The following is a 23,649-nucleotide window of genomic DNA, read 5'->3' on the forward strand; positions in this document are numbered from 1 at the left end:
ATGAACATTGGAACGAAATTGATATTGAAAAAAAAATTAGAATTATTTAACAAACAGACGTCAGCAACGTTTTAAATTTGATAACTATGATAACGTTCAACCAATGGCTATATACCCTTATATCACAGAATTTATTCTGTGATACTAGTTATATCAGCTTACCACGACGGTCTTAGAATAATTTCAATGATTAATCTTACTATCTATGAATCTTGTTCCGTCACTATCTAAAATCGTGCCACCGAGCTTTCAAATAATTCATTAAATACCTACTGGATAATTGCTATATAGTAATCACAGATCAAGTACTAAGTACTAAGTAGTACCATATTACTTTACTATATTAAAAATTTCACTTCTTTACATTTTGGCGTTGTATTGTTAAATTATTTTATTATCTGTATAATATTTAAGTATATGAAATTTAAACAAAATATTATTTCTGGTTTCATTGTTAAATTCTTGACTTAATTATTTTAAAAAAATGTTTCAAATTACAAGACGCAGTGCTAAATTATTTAATACAAATTGTGTAAGTCAAATAGAATTACTAAAATTATTCCTATCAATAATGATCGATTTCAAAATTATATTTTATTAAATTGTATAGATTGTTTTAAGAAAATTCGCAGATAGCTCTAAAGTAGCAACTCTGAAAGGTGGTGAAAATATATTGTATTCGTCATTACAAAAAAAATTTCCTCAAGCCAAAGAAATTAAAATTAAAGATATTTCAGGTAATTATATAAAATATTAGATCTTAAATTTGAATTTTGCTTGATTTACAATTTATGCATGTCAGAGTCTAAATTAAAAAAAGAAAATCTTTTTCTAAGGTACATTTGTTTCAACAAATCACAAAATAATTTCTGAGAGTCGTTCATTAAAACAATGATTATGTTTATGTCCTCTTTTTATAATTTAGGGATTTACATTACTTTTTTAATGACTTAGATTATATCATGTGATATATATTTTCGATACCAGACAAAATGTCTTTTTTTTTAATATGATTATTCTTTATTGATAAAATTATGTTATGCTAAAAAAAGATTAATATAATTACCTATTGGTTTTCAATGATTTATATTTTTTATAAACTTATTTCAAAATATTTTAAGGTGGTTGTGGTGCAATTTTTGAAGTATTTATTTCTACAACAGAATTCAAGGGAATGAGTATGGTAAAACAACACCAACTTATAAATGAAGTATGTATTATTAATTATTATTGATTTAAATTATTAACCAGGCAAATGAACATAGAAAAAAATCTAGGAGACATATTATGTTCATGAATGAATAAAATTTTAAATTAATCTTAAATGTCAAAAAAAAAAAAAAAATGTTTTTGAAAATATGGGTTTTAAACCCCAAACCTACCCATCCTGTATATGTACCTATTACAACCTAATATAAACCTGTACTTTTCTAAGTATTTTAATTATAGATACATTTATTAAGGTATTGATAACCCTTCTTAGATGACCTTTAAAAATATATCAAACTTTTCAAAATTTGTATTAAGTCACTTAGTGTATACTAAATGTTTATAGGTAACCTATATTATCATTAAATGTAGACTAGTCATTATTTTTTTAAAGTATTCTCAAAATAAGTGATGGACAATGGTTTTTATTCATCAAAAACTTTTTATATATATTTATATATTATGGATACTTCCATTTTTTATTTTTTTACTAAAAACTACTCTTTTTTATTCCAAAAGAACATAATTGAAACTCAAGAGTTATTGTCAAATGAAAAGTATTTATTATATTCAATACTGTATCACAGCAATATACTTAAAATTATTATACATTTTGACTATTAAAAATTAAACTTAACAATTTACAAAATATGTGTTATTTTAAATTAATTATAAAATATAATTTTTATATTGTTTGTTTCAGGTTCTAAAAGATCAAATTAAAGCAATGCATGGAATACGAATACACACAGAAATACCTGTTGAAGATAATAAATAGAATTAGTTATGTGTTATAAATAAAAAATAGTTATTGTAAAATAGAAAACTATTTTGTTATTGTATAAATTGATTTTCACTAGAAATATGCCTCATGTACAGAGATCATATATAGCTGTATAATATTATTGTTATTTTATTTTTATTATTATTATAACATATATTATTTGATCGTACCTATGTGTTTATTATTTTTTTAAATAGTTAAATATTATATTTTAAACTTAAAAATAAAAAAATGAAAAACCATAACCTTCCACAGTATGAAATTTAATTCATAAAATTAATACATTTTATATAATTGTACTTTGTACATATAATACAATAAATACATTTTTTAAATCAGTTATAAATTTCAATTTAAAATATGATGCAGTAGCACCTAGTTGTATTTAAAAAATAATACATTCTATACAGACATCCACTTCCGTTTTTTCTTATGAGCCTATTTAATCAAAAGTGACCAAGTAAATGATAAAAATTAACTTGGAAAGAATTGGATTCATCTTATTGAATGACAACTTGGTCAGTGGTCACATAATATTATACTGGTTGAAATGTCTTATTTTTTTAAATGATATTTAGATGTTAGTAGTTATTAAATATATTGTTAAAAATTCATCCTACATATTAGATACTATTTTTTTATATTTCACTTGTACACTATAAACAAGTGTGTATTAACTAAATTATTTAATCCATGATTATTTGTTTGTTTTAAATTGTGATTGATAAATTCATTGTTTTACAATTATGTATGGGTTTTTATTGTCTGTTCCCACCTTTAGAAACAGTAAAAATGCTTTAATTTTTAACTTTGAGGGTGATTTCTGGTAGAACATCTTATTTATCTGGTACTTTGGACAAAAAAATAAAATTTCATTACTTTCTAAAAAAAAAATCTGGAAAAACAAAATCAAATCAAATAAAATGAAAATTATTATGCAAAACTAGTTTTTGAGGAAATTTTGTTTTTCTTATAGTTCAATAATGAATTAAGCACGAGATTTTCACCTAATAGTCATATTAATATTTACTTATATGAACTGGTATACTTAATAATTTTCAAAATACTTTGTTCTATTAATAAATATTTTAAATTTTCTATTTCTTTAGTATCTAGGATAAGTTAAAGCCCATATAGGTAAGCACAGTTTTTGTTAGCCTTGATAGAGATGTATAACAAATTTACAATAAAAAGATTCATTATAACTTATAAACTAAATGAGGAATGGGTACTAAACAAAAATTTAGCGTAAAATCACAAATTCACAAATCTTATGAGTATTAACAACAGGTTTGATATTCAAATTTCAAACATATAATGATTTTTATTTTGTTACTACCTAAGTACTAAAAAATATAACTGAAAACATTCTAATATCACTAAAATCGATATTCTTTAATTATAGCTAAAAAAATGTTTAGCCTAGATTAAAAACTTTGTAAATTTACACTAGATCTCGCATAAATTGTTCTTAATTTTCTTAAAACAATTTTAAAAAATGTATATAAATGTTTCAAATTATAAGAATGTGTTATGTTTAAAAATATATATGCGGTATATCACATAAATATCGATATCCAATAGGTATTGATTTAAATTCACGTGAAATACAATAAGATAGGTATTGTACAACTCATTAACTCACATATATTAAACCTAGTTGTAATTTTGAACCTATTTAAAAGTGACACGCTACTAAACATTACATAGGTATTAAAAGGCACTATAGAGTATAGAACCAAAAGAATTATTCTGTGCTAAAACGCCTAAAACTACTTTACCTCGCTATTGGCTGTTATTTTTTTTCTTATGCTCTATTTAATTAGTTCCTATTTATAGAAGTATACAACATAAAATGTACAATAATAATAAGCGTATGCGATGATGAGAGTATAATGTTTACTGTTGACTGTTAATTAGGTACACGAGAAAGAATCAGTTATTCATGATATTGTATAGTGACACTTTCGAGTTTCGACAGGGGTGTTTTTTAAGATATAAATAGGCAGTGGCGCAACCAAAGAGGGGGGTAACTCCTCCCGAAATTTCTCTGAGGCCTATAGTATAATAACTTATATAATCTTATGTATATATATATTGTAATAATCTCCTCCATCCCCGAAATTGTTTCTAGTTCTCCATAGTAAATAGGTAAGCTGTAAGTGAGCCGTGAGTGGCATATCATAGAACATGATTAAATAAAAACATTACACTTTGTTTAGTACTCCTATAATCTCTTTGTAATTTATAAGGTCGTTAAGACATTGTTATGGGGCTCAACCTACCCCGTAAACGATGAGTTACCCAATGAAGAAAGGACGCAGATGATGATATTATAACTATATAATAATATATAAAAATGCATCCTGCAACAACTCCACGGAGTATTGTTCCTAATCGTACCGAATAACTAAACTACTGGAAAACGTCCAAAATTCTAAAAATATCTTCTGGCTTAAATTGTGAATCCTATTTAATGTCGGATGTTACAGTAATATATTGTTCCTATACCTGCTATCTAGTCACGATATTATGATGAACGAACCATCACCGCCGGGCGGCGAGTCATTTTCGATTCGACACGATCGATTTCGTAATATTTTAAAACCGTCTGACTGGGACGAGTTTACCAAATCGACAGACGACAAACAGAAAATAAAGTTCGTATACGAACGACTGTACGCGCACGGACAGGCTTTTGCAGGTGACAGTAATAACAAGTATTCTACTGAAGAAGAATCGACGAGCTACAAAAATGGAGTTAAGGCTTTGGAAATGAAAAAATCCGGGACTAATTATTTTCAAAAGTCGGATTATCGAAATGCGCTAAATTGGTATTCTTTAGCTGTCCTCCATTGTCCTCAAACCAAAGGTAATTGATCATATAACACAACTATACTAATGAATGGGTGGTGTTTGGAAGAAAGAGAAACGGAATGTTTAGCATATAATGATGAGGTATTTTATGGCAGATTGGAAGGAACAATTATCTATCATCTATGCCAATCGATCGGCGTGTCTATATCATTTAGAAAATTACGACTTGGCCATTTCGGACATACAACAGGCGCTCGACCACGGATATCCTAAGGATCTACGATACAAAGTTTACGATAGGTACGTCGCACGTGGCACACATATAATATATATATACACACACACACACATAATGGCTGTCGGCAGTCTTTTTACCGATGCACACTCATAATACTCATCAGAGACGTATTTAGGATTTTTGGGTGATGGTAAACTTTTCCGATTTTCAAAAATAGTAAACTCTCTTGGGTTAACATTATGTTTACCTGCAGTTTACACAGAAATGTGTAAGCTCACCCGAGTTGTTTTAATTGTTATTGCTACACTATGAATCAGTGAACCAGATTTTTAAACTGAAGTGTAAATAAAAATCCTAAGTTGCAATAAACAAAATAAAATAAGTAAAAACAGTCGTGTCAAAAGTAAATAGAAAATCATATTAAAAAAAAAATAATATACTTTATAAAGACCAAAAAATGGATACCTTAAATTTTTTGAAATCTGTATGTTCATATTATCATAAAAATTAAATTTAAATGTTTTTAATTTATAGGTAATATATTTTGTATTTATTTTTTTTTATGTTTTATTTTGACTAAAATATTATAGCTCATAGCAGCTAAAAGCATTAATTTATATTATTAATATATGATTGACATTTTTCAAATTGAATTTAAACATATATTCGATGAATATTATGGTTTTTTATTTTATTTGTATTTTTTGACTATAATTATAATAGCCCACGAAAACATTTTTAAAATTAAATTAGTAGCACAGGAGTAGATACGGGGCAGTTTACCATCGGGACAGTTAACAATCGCACGGTCTTTTAACCTAGTGCAGTTTTTTACGAAAGGCCTGCTCTTATAATGTCAAAAACTTACAACACATAGGTAGATAATTGTTTTCTTATTTTTCACGTGATAGGTATATTGCATGATATGGGTATCATAAATGTAAATAGCAAATAAGTAAGACCGAAAATTAAACACATGTAAATATTAAGTAGGTAATACTGTAAATTTTTAATACATAGGTATTTATTCATTAAATCTTATAATTTAAAGGTGTAAATTTTACATATTATTACCTACACATTATTTATACAGTTATATAGAAGTTATTAGGTTCAAGGTTGGTACCCGTACCCATACCTAATGTATCTAATAACTAATAAGTATAATTCATAATATATACCTTTTTTTTTAAAAAAAGAATTTAACAATGACAATCATTTATAAAGTCATCATACATCATACATGAATTATGCTTAAATGATGTAGGCCGTAGACTCGTAGCAATAAACTACACACAACTACATCGATTAGCTATAATATAGCTATAAGCTACTAATCCAATAAGATACAAAGATAATAATTTAGAATTTTTTTTAAATCAACTTTCAAAAAATTAATAATAATTTATATTTTAACTAGATAAATATATCTATAACCTAACCTACTATAAGGATACCTACTTAGATAGAAGATACCTCTACCTATTAATTGACATTTTTAAAAATGACCTAATATGACTATTGAATTGTATATAATAATAATATAATAAATCTGTCTCTATATGTGCTTAACTGCTATGTCATCTGATATACATTAAAACATTATAATATATCATCCTAATGCTATTCCTGCAGTATAACTATACTCGTTCATTACCTATTACTAGCATTGGAACTTGGAAGTATACAGAAACTAACTTTGTTATGACAATTATGGCAGCTTTAATTTTATAAATTGAAATTGGGAAATTTGAACAGCATTATCATCATCTAAAATTAAAATAATAATAACTTTTTATGATATTATAATAAACTAATTGTACGTTAGAAAACTTTAACCCCCCCCTCCCTAAAGTGTAATAAAATTTTCGTCGATAATTAATGACAGACTATACTACTCTAATCTACTTTTCAGTTAATCGTTCGAACGGACGCAGAATACACCATACGGGTGTGATAAAGGAATATGAAAGTCTAACAATCTATAATATAATAAATAAATCTATAAATATAATTAGGGTGTTGAACTAAGGAAGAGTCCAGCATCCAGACCGTATAGGTGGTACTTTACAATTTACATTTTTAATACTAAATATAATAAACACTATTGGCTATATAAAAAAAAAGTACTACCTCCTCCCTAAATAAGTCACACTATAGTGACACTATATATAGTGTCATCAATAATAATAAAGATGTACAATGTAGTAATATACGCCGTGTATCGTGCGGTTTTGCGATTTGCAGTAGTGGCATATAGTGACGTAGCTACAATGATTAAAAATGAAAAAATATTACCTTATAAAAAAAGTCGACACATATTATACAGGTACTATATAAATATATAGGAAAGCGCGATGTTTCCTGGCCACGAAACAATTGAAATTGGCATTAGAGTCGTTTAGGACAACCATACAGTATCTGGATGATTCGCGTTTGTCGTTTGATGAACGGCGTAAGCGACAACTGGACGTACAGATCATGCTGACGATGTTGGATAAGGACAAGCATGTTAAAAACGGTAAAAAAACAATGAAAACAATTATAATTTATACACTTCTAAAATCACATTTTACACAGATATCGATATTATTTTATATTCGTATGCGTATAGGGATCATAGAGACCAGTACAAAGAAACCGGAGGAACCGGAAATGGATGGCAGCCGGAACGACGCATATCCGGCGTTCAGCAACGCAGTGTCCATCGAATACAACGAAACTGAAGGGAGACACGCGGTAGCCGGAAGGGACGTGCCCGTCGGGAAAGTTTTGTTGGTCGAGCGGGCGTACGCCTCAGTCCTACTTCGAGAATATAATCATTCGCATTGCACCAACTGTTTCGTCAGGTATACGAAACGGATTTTTGTCTTTCGGCGGCATCTAATGTTATAAAATATATGTTATAGGTATATATTATCAATTTATCGTTGATTTTAAATACTATAATATTTATCTATTTCTTTATTTAGTGTAGTAGACACAGGGGTGGATTTAACTATGAATTAATTTAGGGTTATAGGATATTGGAACGTAATACCTACCTACTCACATTCAATAATATTTAGAAATATTTTAAATCCAAAATTAAGATACGCAAATGTATTAATAAATAAAAACTAAGTTATATTTATAATTTATATACATAAAAGTACGTCAGTATATATGATTAGAAATAATAAAACAACATGACATTTTACTATTTTAGAATTTGAGCCAAACGATATCATACATTTTTATGTAAATAGTTTTACAATGTTAACTGATTTTTGTGTCTATACTTCACCTTTATAGGAGTAATAAAAATACTTCGATCTTCAATTTTGAGATGGTTTCTGGTGGAAAATTGAATCTAGTTTTGGTACTTTAAGTCAAAAGTAAAATATTTGGAGGGGAATAGAGAAAAACTGGAATCTATTTTGTCAGTTCTCGAATTGGGGGGAGACGCAGGCGGACGGAGTCCCCTTTCATTTTTTCATAGATTTCAGCGTCCCTCTTAATTTAATTAAGCGAGAAAAAATACTAGCTTTATAGTAGTAACCTTACTATATGTGCAGGAATGTGGGGGACGAAGTCCACAACGGGTTACTTTACAATTTATCTGCTATGAAACGGTATTTTCTGGACTATAAAACCAGGCACCAGCGTCCGTCCTTATTTTTTTTTCCAATTCGAGCACTGTACCTATTTTGTTTTTGTAAATTAAAAATCAATAACTGTAGAGATTTAAATTTATAATATTTATTTTCTAGATATAACTATTAACGTTTAAAAAATATATAAAAGTATTATTTAAATATGACACGGGTCTCAAAACAACTAAATACCAAAATGAGTAGTGATTCAAAAGAGAGATGGTAAAGTGTGGCAAAATTACACCTTTTCTAAAAGCCGAAAAGATATACTATACAAACTGTGACTATTTATCGTATATATACCTACTTACTATACTATATATAATATATTATGTAAGTACATATAATAACATATATATATAGATAATATGTATATATATTATTATGTATGTATCGTATCAGTATGCACATGCCACATATTATAGTAGTTATAAGTACCTACATATCATGTATATAAAATAAATTGTTGCAGTTTGTATAATGTATTTTATCCTTTTTTCGCAGACTGTCAGACTATAATGTTAAATTTTTTTCCGCTGTTTACATAGTTACGGACTTTTAGAAAAGGTGTAATTTTGCCACCGCTTACATACAGCCATTCAAAACGGGTTGAAGATTAGTGCATTGTATTTTTTATCATTTACTTTATAATAATAATCATGTTTACAACAGATTAGTGGCGCCTTTACCGTGTCCGGATTGCGAAAGAGTGGCGTTTTGCAGTGAGTTTTGCAAAAGAACCGCTTTGGAATCGTATCATGCGATAGAATGTTCGATGTTGCCTGCGCTTTTCTCGGCCGGCGTTTCTATAACGTGCCTGATCGCACTTCGAATAATCACGCAACGGCCGTTGAAGTATTTCATCGACCTACGATCAAAATTATTAAATCATGTAACTGCAGCTCGTTGATTATAATATTATAGTTTATATAAAAGTTTAAGAATGGAACCCGATGATCGAGGCTCCGTGTTTTTTATAATACACGTTGGCTGCCATATGGCCGTCGGCGACCCAAATAATTTTATTTATTGTGAAGCCAATTGAGTGGCCGGCGACCTAAACTGAATTATTTTTCAGGGGCCGCTTGGGTTGATGGCTACCAAATTCGACATTATCTTAAATGGGCTTTATTTGAATACGGCTTGGAAACAGAAAAATATAGTTTTTACCGTGGCGTATAGACAAGAAAAAGTAGATAGTTTTGAAAAAAAAAAACGATTATAATACAAACTATGTAATGACTTGGGTCTCCGGCGGTCACGGGGCAGCCAACGTGTTAAGTAAAATTAATTTCTGGGTCTAAGCTACTCATCCGTCTTATCCTATAATTTACCTATCTAATTATATGTACCTATCTAAATATTTTTACTTTTACTATTTTTAGTATTCTGCTATCCTATATATACGTATAGGGCATAGGCCATAGGCTATAATGGTATAACCACTTGACACCTATGAGCTATATCCAAATACTTATCATTTATACAAAATGTACGTTTTTTTAGACGCTGAGGCCACGTGACGAACACGAACCCGATAACTACATAAACTTGTACGACTTGGTCACCCATCGGGAAACGAGATCTGTAGAAGACATATTACATAGAACACACGTGGCTGCTTTTTACTTGTCCTGTTTGAAAAAGACAAATTATTTCACTACAGACTGTGATACAAACCGTCGACTAACCGATGACGAGTTGTTCATTGGAAGTCTGTTGTTACATCATTTGTTACTGCTCCAATTTAACGCATTCGAAGTGTCCGAACTCCGACAACTTGACAACGAGCAACAGACCGTGTTCATTGGCGGCTCCGTTTACCCTACCTTAGCATTGCTGAACCACTCTTGCGACCCATGCGTTGTCAGGTAGGTGCCAATGCATATTACCTACTGTATACTACGGTGATCATGGCTCAACTACACTAATTAACCCGATTGCCAAATTGTCTTAATGTAGGTACCACCGAGGAACAACAGTCGTGGTACACAACATCCGAGAATTGCATGCTGGAGAAGCGATTACAGAAAATTATGGTCCAATGTTTATGTACCACCCAAAAGAAGAGCGATTACAGAAACTTAAAAATAGGTATTCACCATTCTTAAATACAGACACGATTCATTACCATTTATACACAAATTTTAGTAACTCTAAACTCAGTAACCACTCGTTTGAATTTAAATACATAAAAATGTTAAAAATAAAATATTGGAGTTACTATTTAAGTATTGGACCAACAATTTACAAGAAAAAGAAGGTTATTTCCATTTAAAAAACAGAAGTCTTAGATTTAGAATGATTTCATTATTAAAGAAAATGAGACTGGGAGATGAATCATCCTAAATCTATATATAGTTAAGTTTTATTATCGCAAAATAGATTAAATTGGTGTTATATTTATAGATTAAATATTTTAACACAATTTAGAAAATTAATAAACAAATTAAAAAATGATTGAACTTTGATACTAAGTTAGGTTTAAATATTTGATTATGCGAGGTATGCGAGATAATAAACACATTTTACTTTAAATGTCATCAAATAATTTTACTGCCTGTTTACATTTTGTATTAAATAAAAAATATATTTGTACAAGTTAATTGAACATATGTATAATATTTTAACTAGCTGTTATCAATGTAACTAATGAATATTATATAATGTATGTATTATAAACTACTGTATACAACAAAATATTGTGAGCAATTAATTGAAATACACTGGGTTTACTGTAATAGGTATTGGTTTGAATGTAATTGTATTGCCTGCTGTCAAGATTGGCCAACTTTGGAACAGATGAAGACAAATACATCACTCAGAATCAGGTGTAAACATTGTAAAAATGCAATCACGGTAACAACAGAATCAATGGAGTTTGTAGTACATTGTATGGTTTGCTCAAAAACAACTAAACTGTTACCGGTTCTAAAAGTTTTGCAGGTACCTACTGTTCAATTACATTTAATGAGAAATATTAATAAAAATCTTTTTTTTAGGATACTGAGAATAAATATTCTGTTGCCAAACGGTTAATGGATAAGCACAATTATGAAAAGGCTTTAGCAGAATTTATGATACTTTTATCATTATTGCATAAGCACATGGTGCCACCTTTCAGGGACTACCATCTATGCCAGCAAGCAATAAAACAGTGTATGTTGACATTTGGAAATAAATTATAGTAATTTATTTTTGAGTATGACAGATAGTTTATACAAAGCTTAATTGTAAAACATTCATATTAAAAAAATATAATTATGTGCAAAAAAATTATACATTTATATATAATATATCTATATAATAAACTATAGTTTACAATAATTCATAAAATACTAGTCTTGTACCATTCTCCTAAGTGTAGCTTACATATTTACCTTAGGTTAATATTTGTCAATATAAACATTTAAAATTTTAAAAATTAAAAATTATCAAAGCTAAATGTTTGTTTCGTAAAATTGTTATTCAGTTAAAGATGAAAAAAAAAAAGAATAATAAGCTTGTTAAGGGGATTTAAGTTTTAACAGCACGATTTAGCTGGTTCAGCTTCGATATAGTTATTGAAGTCAATGCTAGCTGAATGATGTGAATAGCCACTTTTAATGCCATCCCAGCCTTCTTCCATTTGGTATTCACCACTTTTTATCCTCTGATATATCTAAAACAAATAATATTTAATAAGCAATAGATATTACGACTATTTTTTTTTCGATTTATTAAAAGGCATTGAAAAGAAAATAGTTAAGTTACATATAATATAAATCATAATCAATTTATGAATAAATAAATAAATTACTTCTTGGGTGATTGCAGAAAATGCCAATTCAACATTAGAACCTGTTTTTGCAGATGTTTCAACAGTGAATATATTATGTTCTGCGCCAAATTGTTTGGCTTCTTCTTCAGTCACTTCCCTCTTACTAGCACCATTATTTACCTATGAAAAATAAATAAATATACTATATAGGATTGGTAGTAATTTTAAAATTACTTAAGAGTTTAATAATTCATAATTAAATAAATAATTATGTCATAAAAATATCCTTAAAACACTGTTACTCTCTTATTCCATACTATTTTAGTAAAATTATCATAAAACTTTACTTAATAATATACTACAAAACTCAAGAAGATAACCTAGTAACCCTTGTAATCTTAATTTTTTATTCAATTTAGAATAATCTACCATAGTTTAACGAGACATATATTATAATTTATAGTTAATAAAAGTAATTAAATTTAATGAAACACTTTATGTTATAAAAGGCATTTACTTTACTTTACTGTAGAATTTTTAGATGAACATTTTAGAGAAAACAAATGTAACATAGTATAAAGTTGTTGTAATTAATAAAAAAGAAAACAAGTTATGCTAATTAGTAATTACTTATTGCTCCAATTAAATCGGATATCATAATAAACAAAAGTTATGAAATTTGCATAACATAAAAACATAACACTTACATAAAAAATCTATTATATATGTACTTTTTAACAATTTGTTTAGAATGTATACTTGTATATAGATATTTTAAAAATTACCAAATCTAATTTGCAACCAACTAAGACAAATACTGGTCGGTGAGGTTCAATATGTCGTTTGGCATCATTCATCCAAACAGGTATGTGATCAAAACTGGCTCGTTTTGTTATGTCATATATTAACAAAGCACCAACTGAATTTCGGTAGTAGGATTTTGTAATTGATCTATCAAACACAAAATATAACCATTAATGCCACAAGAACTATAATAAAAACAAAAAAATTCTTGTTTACCTAAATCTTTCTTGGCCAGCTGTATCCCATAACTGTAATTTTATTCGTGGACCACTGGGTATTTGTATTGTTCTAGCGAAAAAATCAACACCAACTGTTGGATCAGACACCTGATAAATAACAATAAAAAAAAAAAAACAAATTTATGAATTGAACATCATGGTATTTCTCAACAAAGCTTTTACCTCGACGAATTTACCGTCGTTGAAAAATTTCAACAATGAACTCTTGCCCACTGTACTGTCACCGATCAGTATTAAACGGAACTGATAATCAAACATCAGGTCAGCCATATTGTAGAATGTAGACGAAACAATGAATGTGCGTTCGTCGTAGTTAGTTCGGAAGACAAAATCGTTCTAATACAACTCAATCGGATGACTAATAATGAAAATTATTAGTCAATTGAAATACAAAATCTTCGACAAAAACTTGCGTAACCATAACTGAACTTGCTGGTGTATGTAAGCTTACAAATTACACTGTCAACAGCAGAACTGTTTCTTTGTACGTTCACATGTGTATTAAAAATAACTAATAACTGCGACGTAGGTAAGACAATCAGTTAATGATTTTTTTCACTTTATCTAACGAAGTTATTATGCATTATGCAAATATCGCGAGTGCTAAGAGATAATACTGTTTGGTTCGTCCTTGTAGCCCTATAATAGTCGTTCTTTAATGATATTATATTATTTCATTATCATCACTTTCCCCTCCATCAGTTTTTGTTTTGTGATATTACTCTATGGATATTACACACAACCCCACAAAGTCGTAACGTTTCTCCATTCATAGTTACCAGCTCAGCTGTTGTTGTCCTCTCTTCATTTGCGGTTGTCGTATAAATCAGGTAACTGGTATACTAGTTCCGGACGTTCCGGTATAATAATATTTTTATAAATTGGCTCTTGGCGGGCAACAAGTCGATCAAACCACAGGAAAAACTCGTTAATCTGGCGCATTGACTTTATATTAATTAAATTAATAGGTTATTATTATTAAGTCAGTTCTAATGCCGTTTGGAATCACCAACGGACATTTAATGTTTCGGTTTAAAATTGTCACCAATATTTCGAAATAATTTACAAGTAGCCAGTAGGTATATCTTTATGAGCTTTAAATAAAATATGGATATGTGGGTCTTCAATAAGCTTTCCCGAGTTGTCTTAAAATTTTGAAATTGATATCAAAAGATAAGGAGAATTAGTAAATCCATCCTTACGGATAAGACTCACTTTAAACTTTTTGATCATTTATTAACTTTGCCTATCATCACACGATTACAACATATGTTCTATAGCGTCCAAATCGTTATCATTTAATGTATTGTTTATTTATGAGTATATTATGCTAAGTTCGGGAGTCCTTTTTTAAAAATTCTCAACTCCATTCATCTTTACCTAATAACACATGTCTTGAAAAGTGAAGTTGACCACCTAAGTTGTACTTAAACTTTAAAATTATAGTATAAAATGATACTAGAGTAATTTGCAGGTCATACTTTATATCATTAAAACAAAATCCATCATCATAAGAAAAATAGAGATTCAGTATTTGTCATTTATTTGCGGATACATGTTGTTTTAGCACATTAATATTTGATTTTTTTGATTGTGTGGATTTTGTAAATAACCGTGCATAGGTAAACTTTTCACAGTACAAATACAGTAAATTTTTAAATTTAGCACTACTAACTATTTGTAGATGGCATAACTCAATATTAAATTATATGAGTTAAAAATGATGGATACATTATAATCTAAAAAGAATAACTTTTTTTTTTTTTTTTAATAAAAAAATGAATATTTACAATTTGTACAAAGCAATACAATAAGTAATATATATGTAATATGTAATATACCTAGGTATATAAACTATAAAAAAGGGTATATTGGTTGACAAATTGAAATTAAGGGGACATGCAGTTATACTAATTCAACTTGATTAAATTGTTTTTATTTGATCATAAGAATGTATAAAGGATCAAAACATGTAAATTGTAGTATTTGAAGTTACAGCTCTAAGAGTCCAGTGACATGCCGAAACAGTCCTTATGATATTATCATAATAACTTTGATATACTTATGTATATATATATATACAAATTTATTTAAATTTACAACATATATGTTTCATATGATGTAGACTGTAGAGTTTGAGAGATGATATAAATATTAAGCATCTTTCATTAATTCTATAACATTAAATGCTAGTAAGTCTTAAACTGAAACCCTATAAATTATCATTATTCATCGCTATCAGAACCTCTATTACTTTCTTGGTCACTATTATCAGACATTGAAGAATCTGAATTGACTTCACTGGCCCCGCGTTCTGAGCTTTTCTTACTTCTCATTTCGACATCACTATTATCACTATCTGATCTAGCTTCACTAGACACGCGTTTAACTTTACGTTCTTCTTCACTGTCACCACTTTGAGATGATTCTTTTCTCTTGACATTATCTTCTTCATCAGATTTATCACTTTCATCACTTCCAGAACTAGCTTTATGACTAATGGGTTTCTTAATACTAGTGTCACTGTCAGAATTTACATCACTAGCAGATCGTTGACGTTTATTATTTTTTTCTTTGTCACTATCAACTGTTTCACTGTTGGCACGATTAGGGTTAGTCGTAGGTTCATCATCAGAAACATCACTATCTGAAACTAAATCATTTTTTTTAGAATCACCTGTAAACATTAGAAAAAAATTAATTATGTATTCATATATTATAAATTCATAAATAATAAATCAATTTACTATCATATATACTATATATTATATAGTTATTAGTCAGTTTTTTTAAATCATAATAGTAGTTATAGAGATTATTAATAAAATATCCTTTTTATATATTATTACATATATTTATTTTTATAAAGTAAATGTCAAGACTAAAGAAAGAAAGAACCATGTCAACTATCAAGAAAGGGTAATACGAGATTTTTTTATTCAACTTCTAGATGGTCATCTATGCAAAATTTTGTACATTTATAGTGAGAATGGTTCACTAAAATAATTAAATTAAATTATCATAACAATAATTACAATTTTATAGCTATGAAATTCAATCTGAGTAAAGTTAATTTTATCAAATGGCATTGGACAAGATTTTTTTCAAAATAGATTCTTGCTAATCTTTGTTGATTTATAATTATCTTAAAATTACTCAAAAATTCTATTTTTAATGTGCAAGTACTGTTTAATTTTAAAAGTATAAATTAGTATAGGGGGCAGTGGTGTATATAAGAGGGGGGTTTAAGGGTTAATCCACCCAAATTTATTGTTTGTATGGCGGATGTTGCATGTTTTGTAAACCTGCCTTGAAAATTAACATAATAATATAATAACCTCACCCCCTCGAATTAATTTCTATATACACAACTGATAGTGTGTTGTATATGTCACTTTAAAACTTTATTGCTTTCAGGTGTTTAAAAAAAATCAAACATAGTTAGAGTTATAATGTGCTGCATTCATTACTAGCCTTAAAATATCAAAGTTTAAATAAATTTATAATTTTATTACCTTTTCTAGAATCATTATCATCATCGTCATCACTATCTGCTTTATTTTTAGTTGTAATTTCCTTTGCACTTTCTTTTGCAGCTGAAATAAATTAAAAATACACGTTAATTAACATTAAAAAAAAAAAATGTATGTGTGAACTAATAGTCAGTACTTAGGTTAACTAAGAAAAAAATTGATTCGAGTATTTCAAGTAGACTAATATAAAACAGCAATTATTTATTCATTTTCTATTTAAATGTTTTACTGTAAATTAAATACAATATAAATATAAATTATAAACAATTAAAATTCTTGTTTATCTTTTAATTAAGTTTTAATTTATATTATCAAAGATAAATTATAATATTCTTTCAATATTCAATTTGCTTTATTTAATACTTATTTGTAGGGCTCAGATTTATATGTAAATACATATTTTTACTGTGACTTGATAAATTAATTTAGGTAAGTCGTAAGTGATGAATTCGTTTCAAGGGATTTCCAATGAAATTAACTATATTTTATTTTACATATTTCTCAATAATTCTATTTTTTCCTACATATTTTTACAATTTGTTCATTTACGATTTTTCAATAATTATTAATTATATACGATTGTATTTTTCAATACAGACAATTTCCCATATTTCCAAAAGTACAAAATAGTAACAAAATAATACCAATTATTTAACTTAATCTACGGTGGATATAACTTACTCCTTCAAACATAGTCAAAATGCAATACTATCCAATGACATCAGTGGAAGCCGAAAGATCATTTAGTCGGTATAAAGCAATTTTATGACCAAATCAAAGATCTTTTGAATTTCAAAATTTTAAAATGGCTATTATCATAAATTGTAATCAAGATAATTAAAATTTTTCTAGCTTTTTTTATTTATATTTTATAATTTGTAATGCCTTTTTTTTAAAAATAATTTTACTATTTAAAATATAATTTATTTCATTAGAAACTCATATGGATATATTATATAATTAAATATTAATAAATAAATCATATTAGTAAAATACATATTTTGCTAATGTAAATACATATTTTGGTTTCATAAATACATATAAATCCGAGCCCTATTTATTTGTAATATTAAGTATAAATTAATATTTTAGTTAAGATATGAAATTTTATTTTAATATGTTTAACAATTACCTTGCATTGCTTTTTTAGCTGCTTCTTCAGCTTTAGCTTCTTCTTCTTCATCATATGGCTGCAACTGTTTTTCTCTAAATTTGTGAACACTGAATTCTTGTTCATTGATTGGAACATGACGTACTATTAATCTGGTATTAGTACTACTACTCTGTGTACCGATTTTTTGTCGTCTCTTGCTTAAACGAACTCTAAAATAAAAGTTAAATCATAATGTAAAAAAATATTTAGCTATTTAAAATAGTTTAAACCAAACCTTGTTTCCAATTCATTATAAAATACTCCATCTGGTTGTACAATAAGAAAATAATTTTCCTCGTATCCTTTACTACTCTTGCTTTTAACATTCCAGTTGTATTCTCTGGCCATTTTGTATTCGTATTCATAATCGTCATCATATGGACGTGATTCAACAGCATCTTCACGACGTTTAATGATCGTTTCTTCAGATGGTAAAAAGTAGGCTACAAACTGTTCACCACTTTCATCCATTACACCTCTGAAATGTTTTAACTTAAGCTTTAGTTTATTATATATTTATAAATGTATTATCAATATTATTCTTATAATAATTGTTTTCATTTTGAAAGTTTAAAAATATATAGGGAATAATTACCTAATCATAGCTTGAGACATTTCTTCTATTTGGGCTGGAACAGGCCGACCCATTGGAGCTGGATCAGAGTCAAAGATGACTTGAGCACAAGGATATCTCCAATTCTAATTTACAATATTTAAGACATATTATTCAATTCTATAAAATTTTTTAATATTTTTAATGTTACTTTGAAATCTGGAAAAACATTTAATGTTTCAACAGCATGGACATTTGGCTTGCTGTAATGTTTTTCAACTGGTTTTTTATTGTCTTCAAACGTTTTTTCAATTGCCTTCATCTGACTGTCTCTATCCATGTAAAGAGTTTCCTCCTGAAATATGTTTTTTTTAATTGTAGTAAAAGGCATAAGATATTTTATATTTAAAACTATACCTTAAAGTTCTTTTTGATACTGAACCCAACTTTAGCCTCAACTTTTTCAATTGTTTGTGGTTGAAACCTGGTTTGCTCCGTAGAAATATATTCAGTACGCCGTAACCATGATACACTTCTAGCGTGATGTCTAGATCTAAAAATTAAAATATTATTTTTATGAAAAATATTTACAAACTTAATCCCAGAATTACAGTTTAAATCGAATCAAAAAATATTTTCATTAAAATAAGTATCACAAATACAATAACCCATAATGAAAAATAAAATAAATAATAAGTAGTACATAATTTTATTTAAATCCGAGCAAATTAAATATTAGTTTTAAATTGTATTGATCAATATTAAATAAACTTTTAATTTGCAATTTTGAGAATAGGTTAGAAAATTATTTTAAGTCACACTATACCATATGATACTACTATTATACACAAAACAAACCACTGATTTTGTTTTTGGTTAACATGTTCACTGCCACCTCTGATCACTGATCGACGCTAGAAGTAGCGCTGACGGCCGCCGCCGATCCATGATCGTCACTAGTTCTTTTATTTAGATATGTTTAAATAATACGGCCATAGAGACACTGCTTCAATATTTATCATGGCCATTCAGAAAATATTTATAAACAATGCATTGCAGTTGGTTTTTGTTTCCCACATATTTTTGTTAAGTTGTATAAAAAACAACTGTTATCAACAATTATACTACGTGGCCACACAGGCCAGATTAGGAATATACGAGCTGAGGTAAATGTGTTAAATAATTTGTGTTATAATAGTAAACATGAATTAGTACCTTTTAGAATCTTGTGGAGCTAAAATATCTTCTTCCAAAAGTTTTTCATCAGCAATATCCATTTGTAAATTGTAGTCTATTGTATACTTATCTTTATTAACCAAATCAATGTTGAGTCCTAAATCATGATCTGCGAGTATTTCAAATTTATATGATCTCTCTAAAGATGTTGGATTATATTGTATATATCTATAACATATATTATTATAAATTAATTAAAGTGTAAAAAAGTATCCTTGGTGAGGTAAAGTACCTTGTAGCATCAAATGGATACGAGAGAAATTTTAAATCAAAGGGGATGTCTGGAAGCATATTGCAATATTTCACTTTACATACTAAATCGGACCTAAAAATTATCAATAATGAGTAAAGATACATAAATAAGAGAATTATAAAACAAAAGAAGCTGTATTATTAACAACATACCTTTTTTCCACGGATCGTATCGGCCTTTTTTCTTGAGTTGTATTGTTTTGAACGGTCGGAGCCATTATTGAAATATATATATATATATATATATATCAGTCACCAATAAAAACCACCTATAAATTGTTGATCAAAATTTATAAATAAAAAACTATATTATGCATTGTGTGAAAAGTGTATGACTATTGATGGCTACTTTACCTATTTGTACGGTAAGTGAGAGAATACTACAGTCCAGAATTACAATACTTATTCAGTATTGTGACGATAATCCACGACGCGTTCTCTATGACTGCACACGGTACATTAGTGATTAGTGATTATTAGTGTAACATTATGTTTGAGTTGAACACGCTCATAATCAACTAATCAACCAAACGATGATGCTACACCGAGTACACCGCAAACTCATGTTCGCGCTACAATCAGTACTAGTCGGCGGGCGCTAGAACATGATTCGTGGTGGTACAATCGTAGATAATAAAGAGCAAGAGAAAATAAACTAAAACCGCGATAGAGAGTATTTACATTTATTGTTATTACATGTGCGGTTTACGGTGACGCATCACCTAGATCCCCGTCCTACTAGATCCCCATGGTTATCTAGATCCCCTATGGTAAACTAGATCTACCCACAAATCACGGTTTTAGAAGAATGTTGGTTAGAAGTAGAGTGCAAAGACAACTGTGTGTACACTGTCTTTGGTAATCGGTGGTGCACGAAAAACGACGATTTGAACGAATGCTCTCTACCCGGATAGCTGTGAACTAAACCGATAATACATCCTAGTTCACCGTTTCGTTACTAGACATCGCTAGTAAGACTATAGGTATTTTATGACCTGCACAATACAGTGATATTGATACGACACGATATTATGGTAGGTACATTGAAAAAAAAAAAAAAAAATTATGACTATCTATTTGGTATTTATAAATAATAAATAATTCGGATAATGTGTTGTTTGTTGTGAATAGAAACTTATAATTAATTATTTTAATTTGCATTATATGCATACATTTTTTTTTTTATCTAAGACCCGAAAATTATAGTTACCTACGAACCTACAATACCTACCAAAAAAATAATTTGGGTAATATAATAATATTATTTTCGATACCTATTAAGTATTTATAACATAATGTCATTTTGCTTTCCAACTGCACTGTTTCGGGTTTTTGTGTGTATAAAATCCAAATTTGTAAACATTTTATTTTTTGATAAAATTGGCGCAAATATCTTAAGTAGGTATGCCATTTAAACATCGCTAACGGGTTATTATAGGTAGAGGTACCTACTAACAAGTTAGATATATTTCTATATTCAGACGATGTAATATAGTGTAAAGTGTAAACATATATGCTTAATCCTGAAAGAATCTCATAAATTACAGCCCACAGGTCAAATTACATGTTTAAAAATGTTTATATAAATTTTAATTATAGAATATGTATGTAGTTCTATATTCATATACGAAGCAATTGAAAATGTGTGTATAACTGAAATCCGGAGATTGAATTTAGTATAAGATTAATCGCATGTGTAATGTGTTAGGTATTTACTTATTTCGTACATTATAGTGAACCTCCTTAGAAACTTTAAATGAATCTAATAATAAATAATAATAGAGCTAGGCTTGGTACAACAGTGACAACATTATTCTATATTATTCTATAGTACCTATATGGCTTATATAAATTATATAATGTGCGAGGGAAATTAATTTTTGTTTAGGTAGCTCTATTTTTAAATATAAATAAATAAATACTTCACAATAGATACCTATTTGTAGTTTATAAAATTTAAAATTTTTATGTATAGGTTAGTTACTATTTAGTTCTACCTACCTATTTATTTATCTGAGTATTTAAGTGCATTTATATGTTTGAATATACCTATATATACCTACAACAGTAGCCAAGTATAACCTAAAGTAGGTATATATTACAAATTAGTGAATTTTCACATTGACAATATGATGATGTGAATGTTGACATAGGTATATAAGCATATATATATATATATAATGGTTATAACAAACAATGAAAATTATATTACCTGTACAGGATGATTCTTTTATCAAACAACACTCATTATTTCAAAAAGTATAAATGTTTTTGAAAATATTTTTGACATAGTTTCAAGTTGTTAAGAAACAACGTTTTTATTAAAAATTTATATTTTTTAATATTTTTTATCCTTATAATTTTTTAAGTTTTTTACTTTTTTGAATGACAACATAGTGTTTTAATTTCATATTCCAAAACAGAATAATTTTCTAAGTATTTTGATATATAAAATTCGAATTTAGAGTGAGTAGTTTATGAGTTAAACTTATTTAAAGTTTAGACAAGCAGAGTAGTGGACAAACATTTTGTGGGGTAACCCCGTACCACTCCAGTCCACGCAACTAAACTTTAAATACGTATAACTCATAAACTACTCGCCCTAAATTTAATTTTTATGTATTAAAATACTCAAAAAATTATTCTGCTTTGGAATATGAAATTAAAAATCTATGTTGTCGTTCAAAAAAGTAAAAAACTTAAAAAATTATAAGGATAAAAAATATTTAAAAATATAAATTGTTAATAAAAACGTTGTTTCTTAACAACCTGAAACTATGTCAAAAATATTTTCAAAAACATTTATACTTTTTGAAATAATGAGTGTTGTTTGATAAAGGAATCACCCTGTATATAAATTTTAATGATTTAATCTTAGTAATTTAATTATTATTGTAATAAACTTTCATAATATTTTGAATTGCACTTATACCTATCTATATTATAAATAAAGTCAATATTTATACAACTAACTTTATACACAATTTATTGTACTGCGTTTTACAAATTCATTGTCTCACTATTCATTAAAATGATTAACTAATACAGTAATACGAACACACAATAAATGAATATTGTACAGCAGTAGGTAATAATGATGTATATATCTCGTATAGACAGTGTCGTAGCCAAGGAGGACTAAAGGGGCTATAGGCTCCCCCATGAATTGGCCGTATTTTTTTATATTTTTTTGCAATATTTAAATTTAAATATGGAAATTGTCTTACAAATTTTAGTTATTTAATATAGTAAATACGTTAACGGCAAATTAACGTTAATATGTACCTATTCAGTATTTTTGTTTTGTTTTTGATTTTCAATAATTCAAGTTAGAAGTATTTAGCCCTCCCCATAAAAAAATCTTGACTACGCCTCTGCGTATAGATATTATATTTTTATTATTTATGACTCTCCTATAATGATTCCGAGATGACAA

At 27.9% G+C, this 23,649-nt stretch overlaps 4 protein-coding genes across 5 annotated transcripts; 2 read left to right on the top strand and 2 right to left on the bottom strand.

The window, feature by feature from the left end:
* Window positions 1-168: 168 nt before the first annotated feature.
* On the top strand, window positions 169-2,162 carry LOC113554288 (bolA-like protein 3). Its single transcript, XM_026958054.1, has 4 exons — window positions 169-532; window positions 611-737; window positions 1,122-1,210; window positions 1,913-2,162. Exons 1-4 carry the CDS (start codon window positions 485-487, stop codon window positions 1,985-1,987), a joined length of 339 nt encoding a protein of 112 aa, XP_026813855.1. The 5' UTR covers window positions 169-484; the 3' UTR covers window positions 1,988-2,162.
* A 2,338-nt stretch (window positions 2,163-4,500) lies between these two features.
* On the top strand, window positions 4,501-11,947 carry LOC113554964 (SET and MYND domain-containing protein 4). The gene is made up of 9 exons (XM_026959147.1): window positions 4,501-4,865; window positions 4,966-5,110; window positions 7,397-7,569; window positions 7,663-7,897; window positions 9,356-9,575; window positions 10,190-10,554; window positions 10,646-10,777; window positions 11,428-11,629; window positions 11,686-11,947. Exons 1-9 carry the CDS (start codon window positions 4,526-4,528, stop codon window positions 11,869-11,871), a joined length of 1,998 nt encoding a protein of 665 aa, XP_026814948.1. The 5' UTR covers window positions 4,501-4,525; the 3' UTR covers window positions 11,872-11,947.
* Window positions 11,822-14,118, bottom strand: LOC113554966 (ras-related protein Rab-39B). The gene is made up of 5 exons (XM_026959150.1): window positions 13,649-14,118; window positions 13,464-13,573; window positions 13,229-13,394; window positions 12,483-12,623; window positions 11,822-12,344 (listed from the first exon to the last, which is right to left on the bottom strand). Exons 1-5 carry the CDS (start codon window positions 13,754-13,756, stop codon window positions 12,207-12,209), a joined length of 663 nt encoding a protein of 220 aa, XP_026814951.1. The 5' UTR covers window positions 13,757-14,118; the 3' UTR covers window positions 11,822-12,206.
* A 1,189-nt stretch (window positions 14,119-15,307) lies between these two features.
* On the bottom strand, window positions 15,308-20,990 carry LOC113554965 (RNA polymerase II-associated factor 1 homolog). 2 transcript variants are annotated; one of them, XM_026959149.1, is made up of 11 exons: window positions 20,568-20,990; window positions 20,367-20,482; window positions 20,194-20,286; window positions 19,941-20,129; window positions 19,143-19,278; window positions 18,937-19,080; window positions 18,768-18,871; window positions 18,408-18,650; window positions 18,152-18,342; window positions 17,002-17,082; window positions 15,308-16,139 (listed from the first exon to the last, which is right to left on the bottom strand). In XM_026959149.1, the coding sequence occupies exons 2-11, from the start codon at window positions 20,429-20,431 to the stop codon at window positions 15,712-15,714; spliced, it is 1,674 nt and encodes a 557-aa protein (XP_026814950.1). In that variant the 5' UTR covers window positions 20,432-20,482; window positions 20,568-20,990; the 3' UTR covers window positions 15,308-15,711. The 2 variants fall into 2 exon arrangements, with proteins under 2 accessions (XP_026814950.1, XP_026814949.1); XM_026959148.1 differs by having other exon boundaries at window positions 15,308-16,163.
* Window positions 20,991-23,649: the final 2,659 nt, after the last annotated feature.

This window comes from Rhopalosiphum maidis, chromosome 2 (assembly GCF_003676215.2).
Source record: "Rhopalosiphum maidis isolate BTI-1 chromosome 2, ASM367621v3, whole genome shotgun sequence".
Classification (NCBI taxonomy): Eukaryota; Metazoa; Arthropoda; class Insecta; order Hemiptera; family Aphididae; genus Rhopalosiphum; species Rhopalosiphum maidis.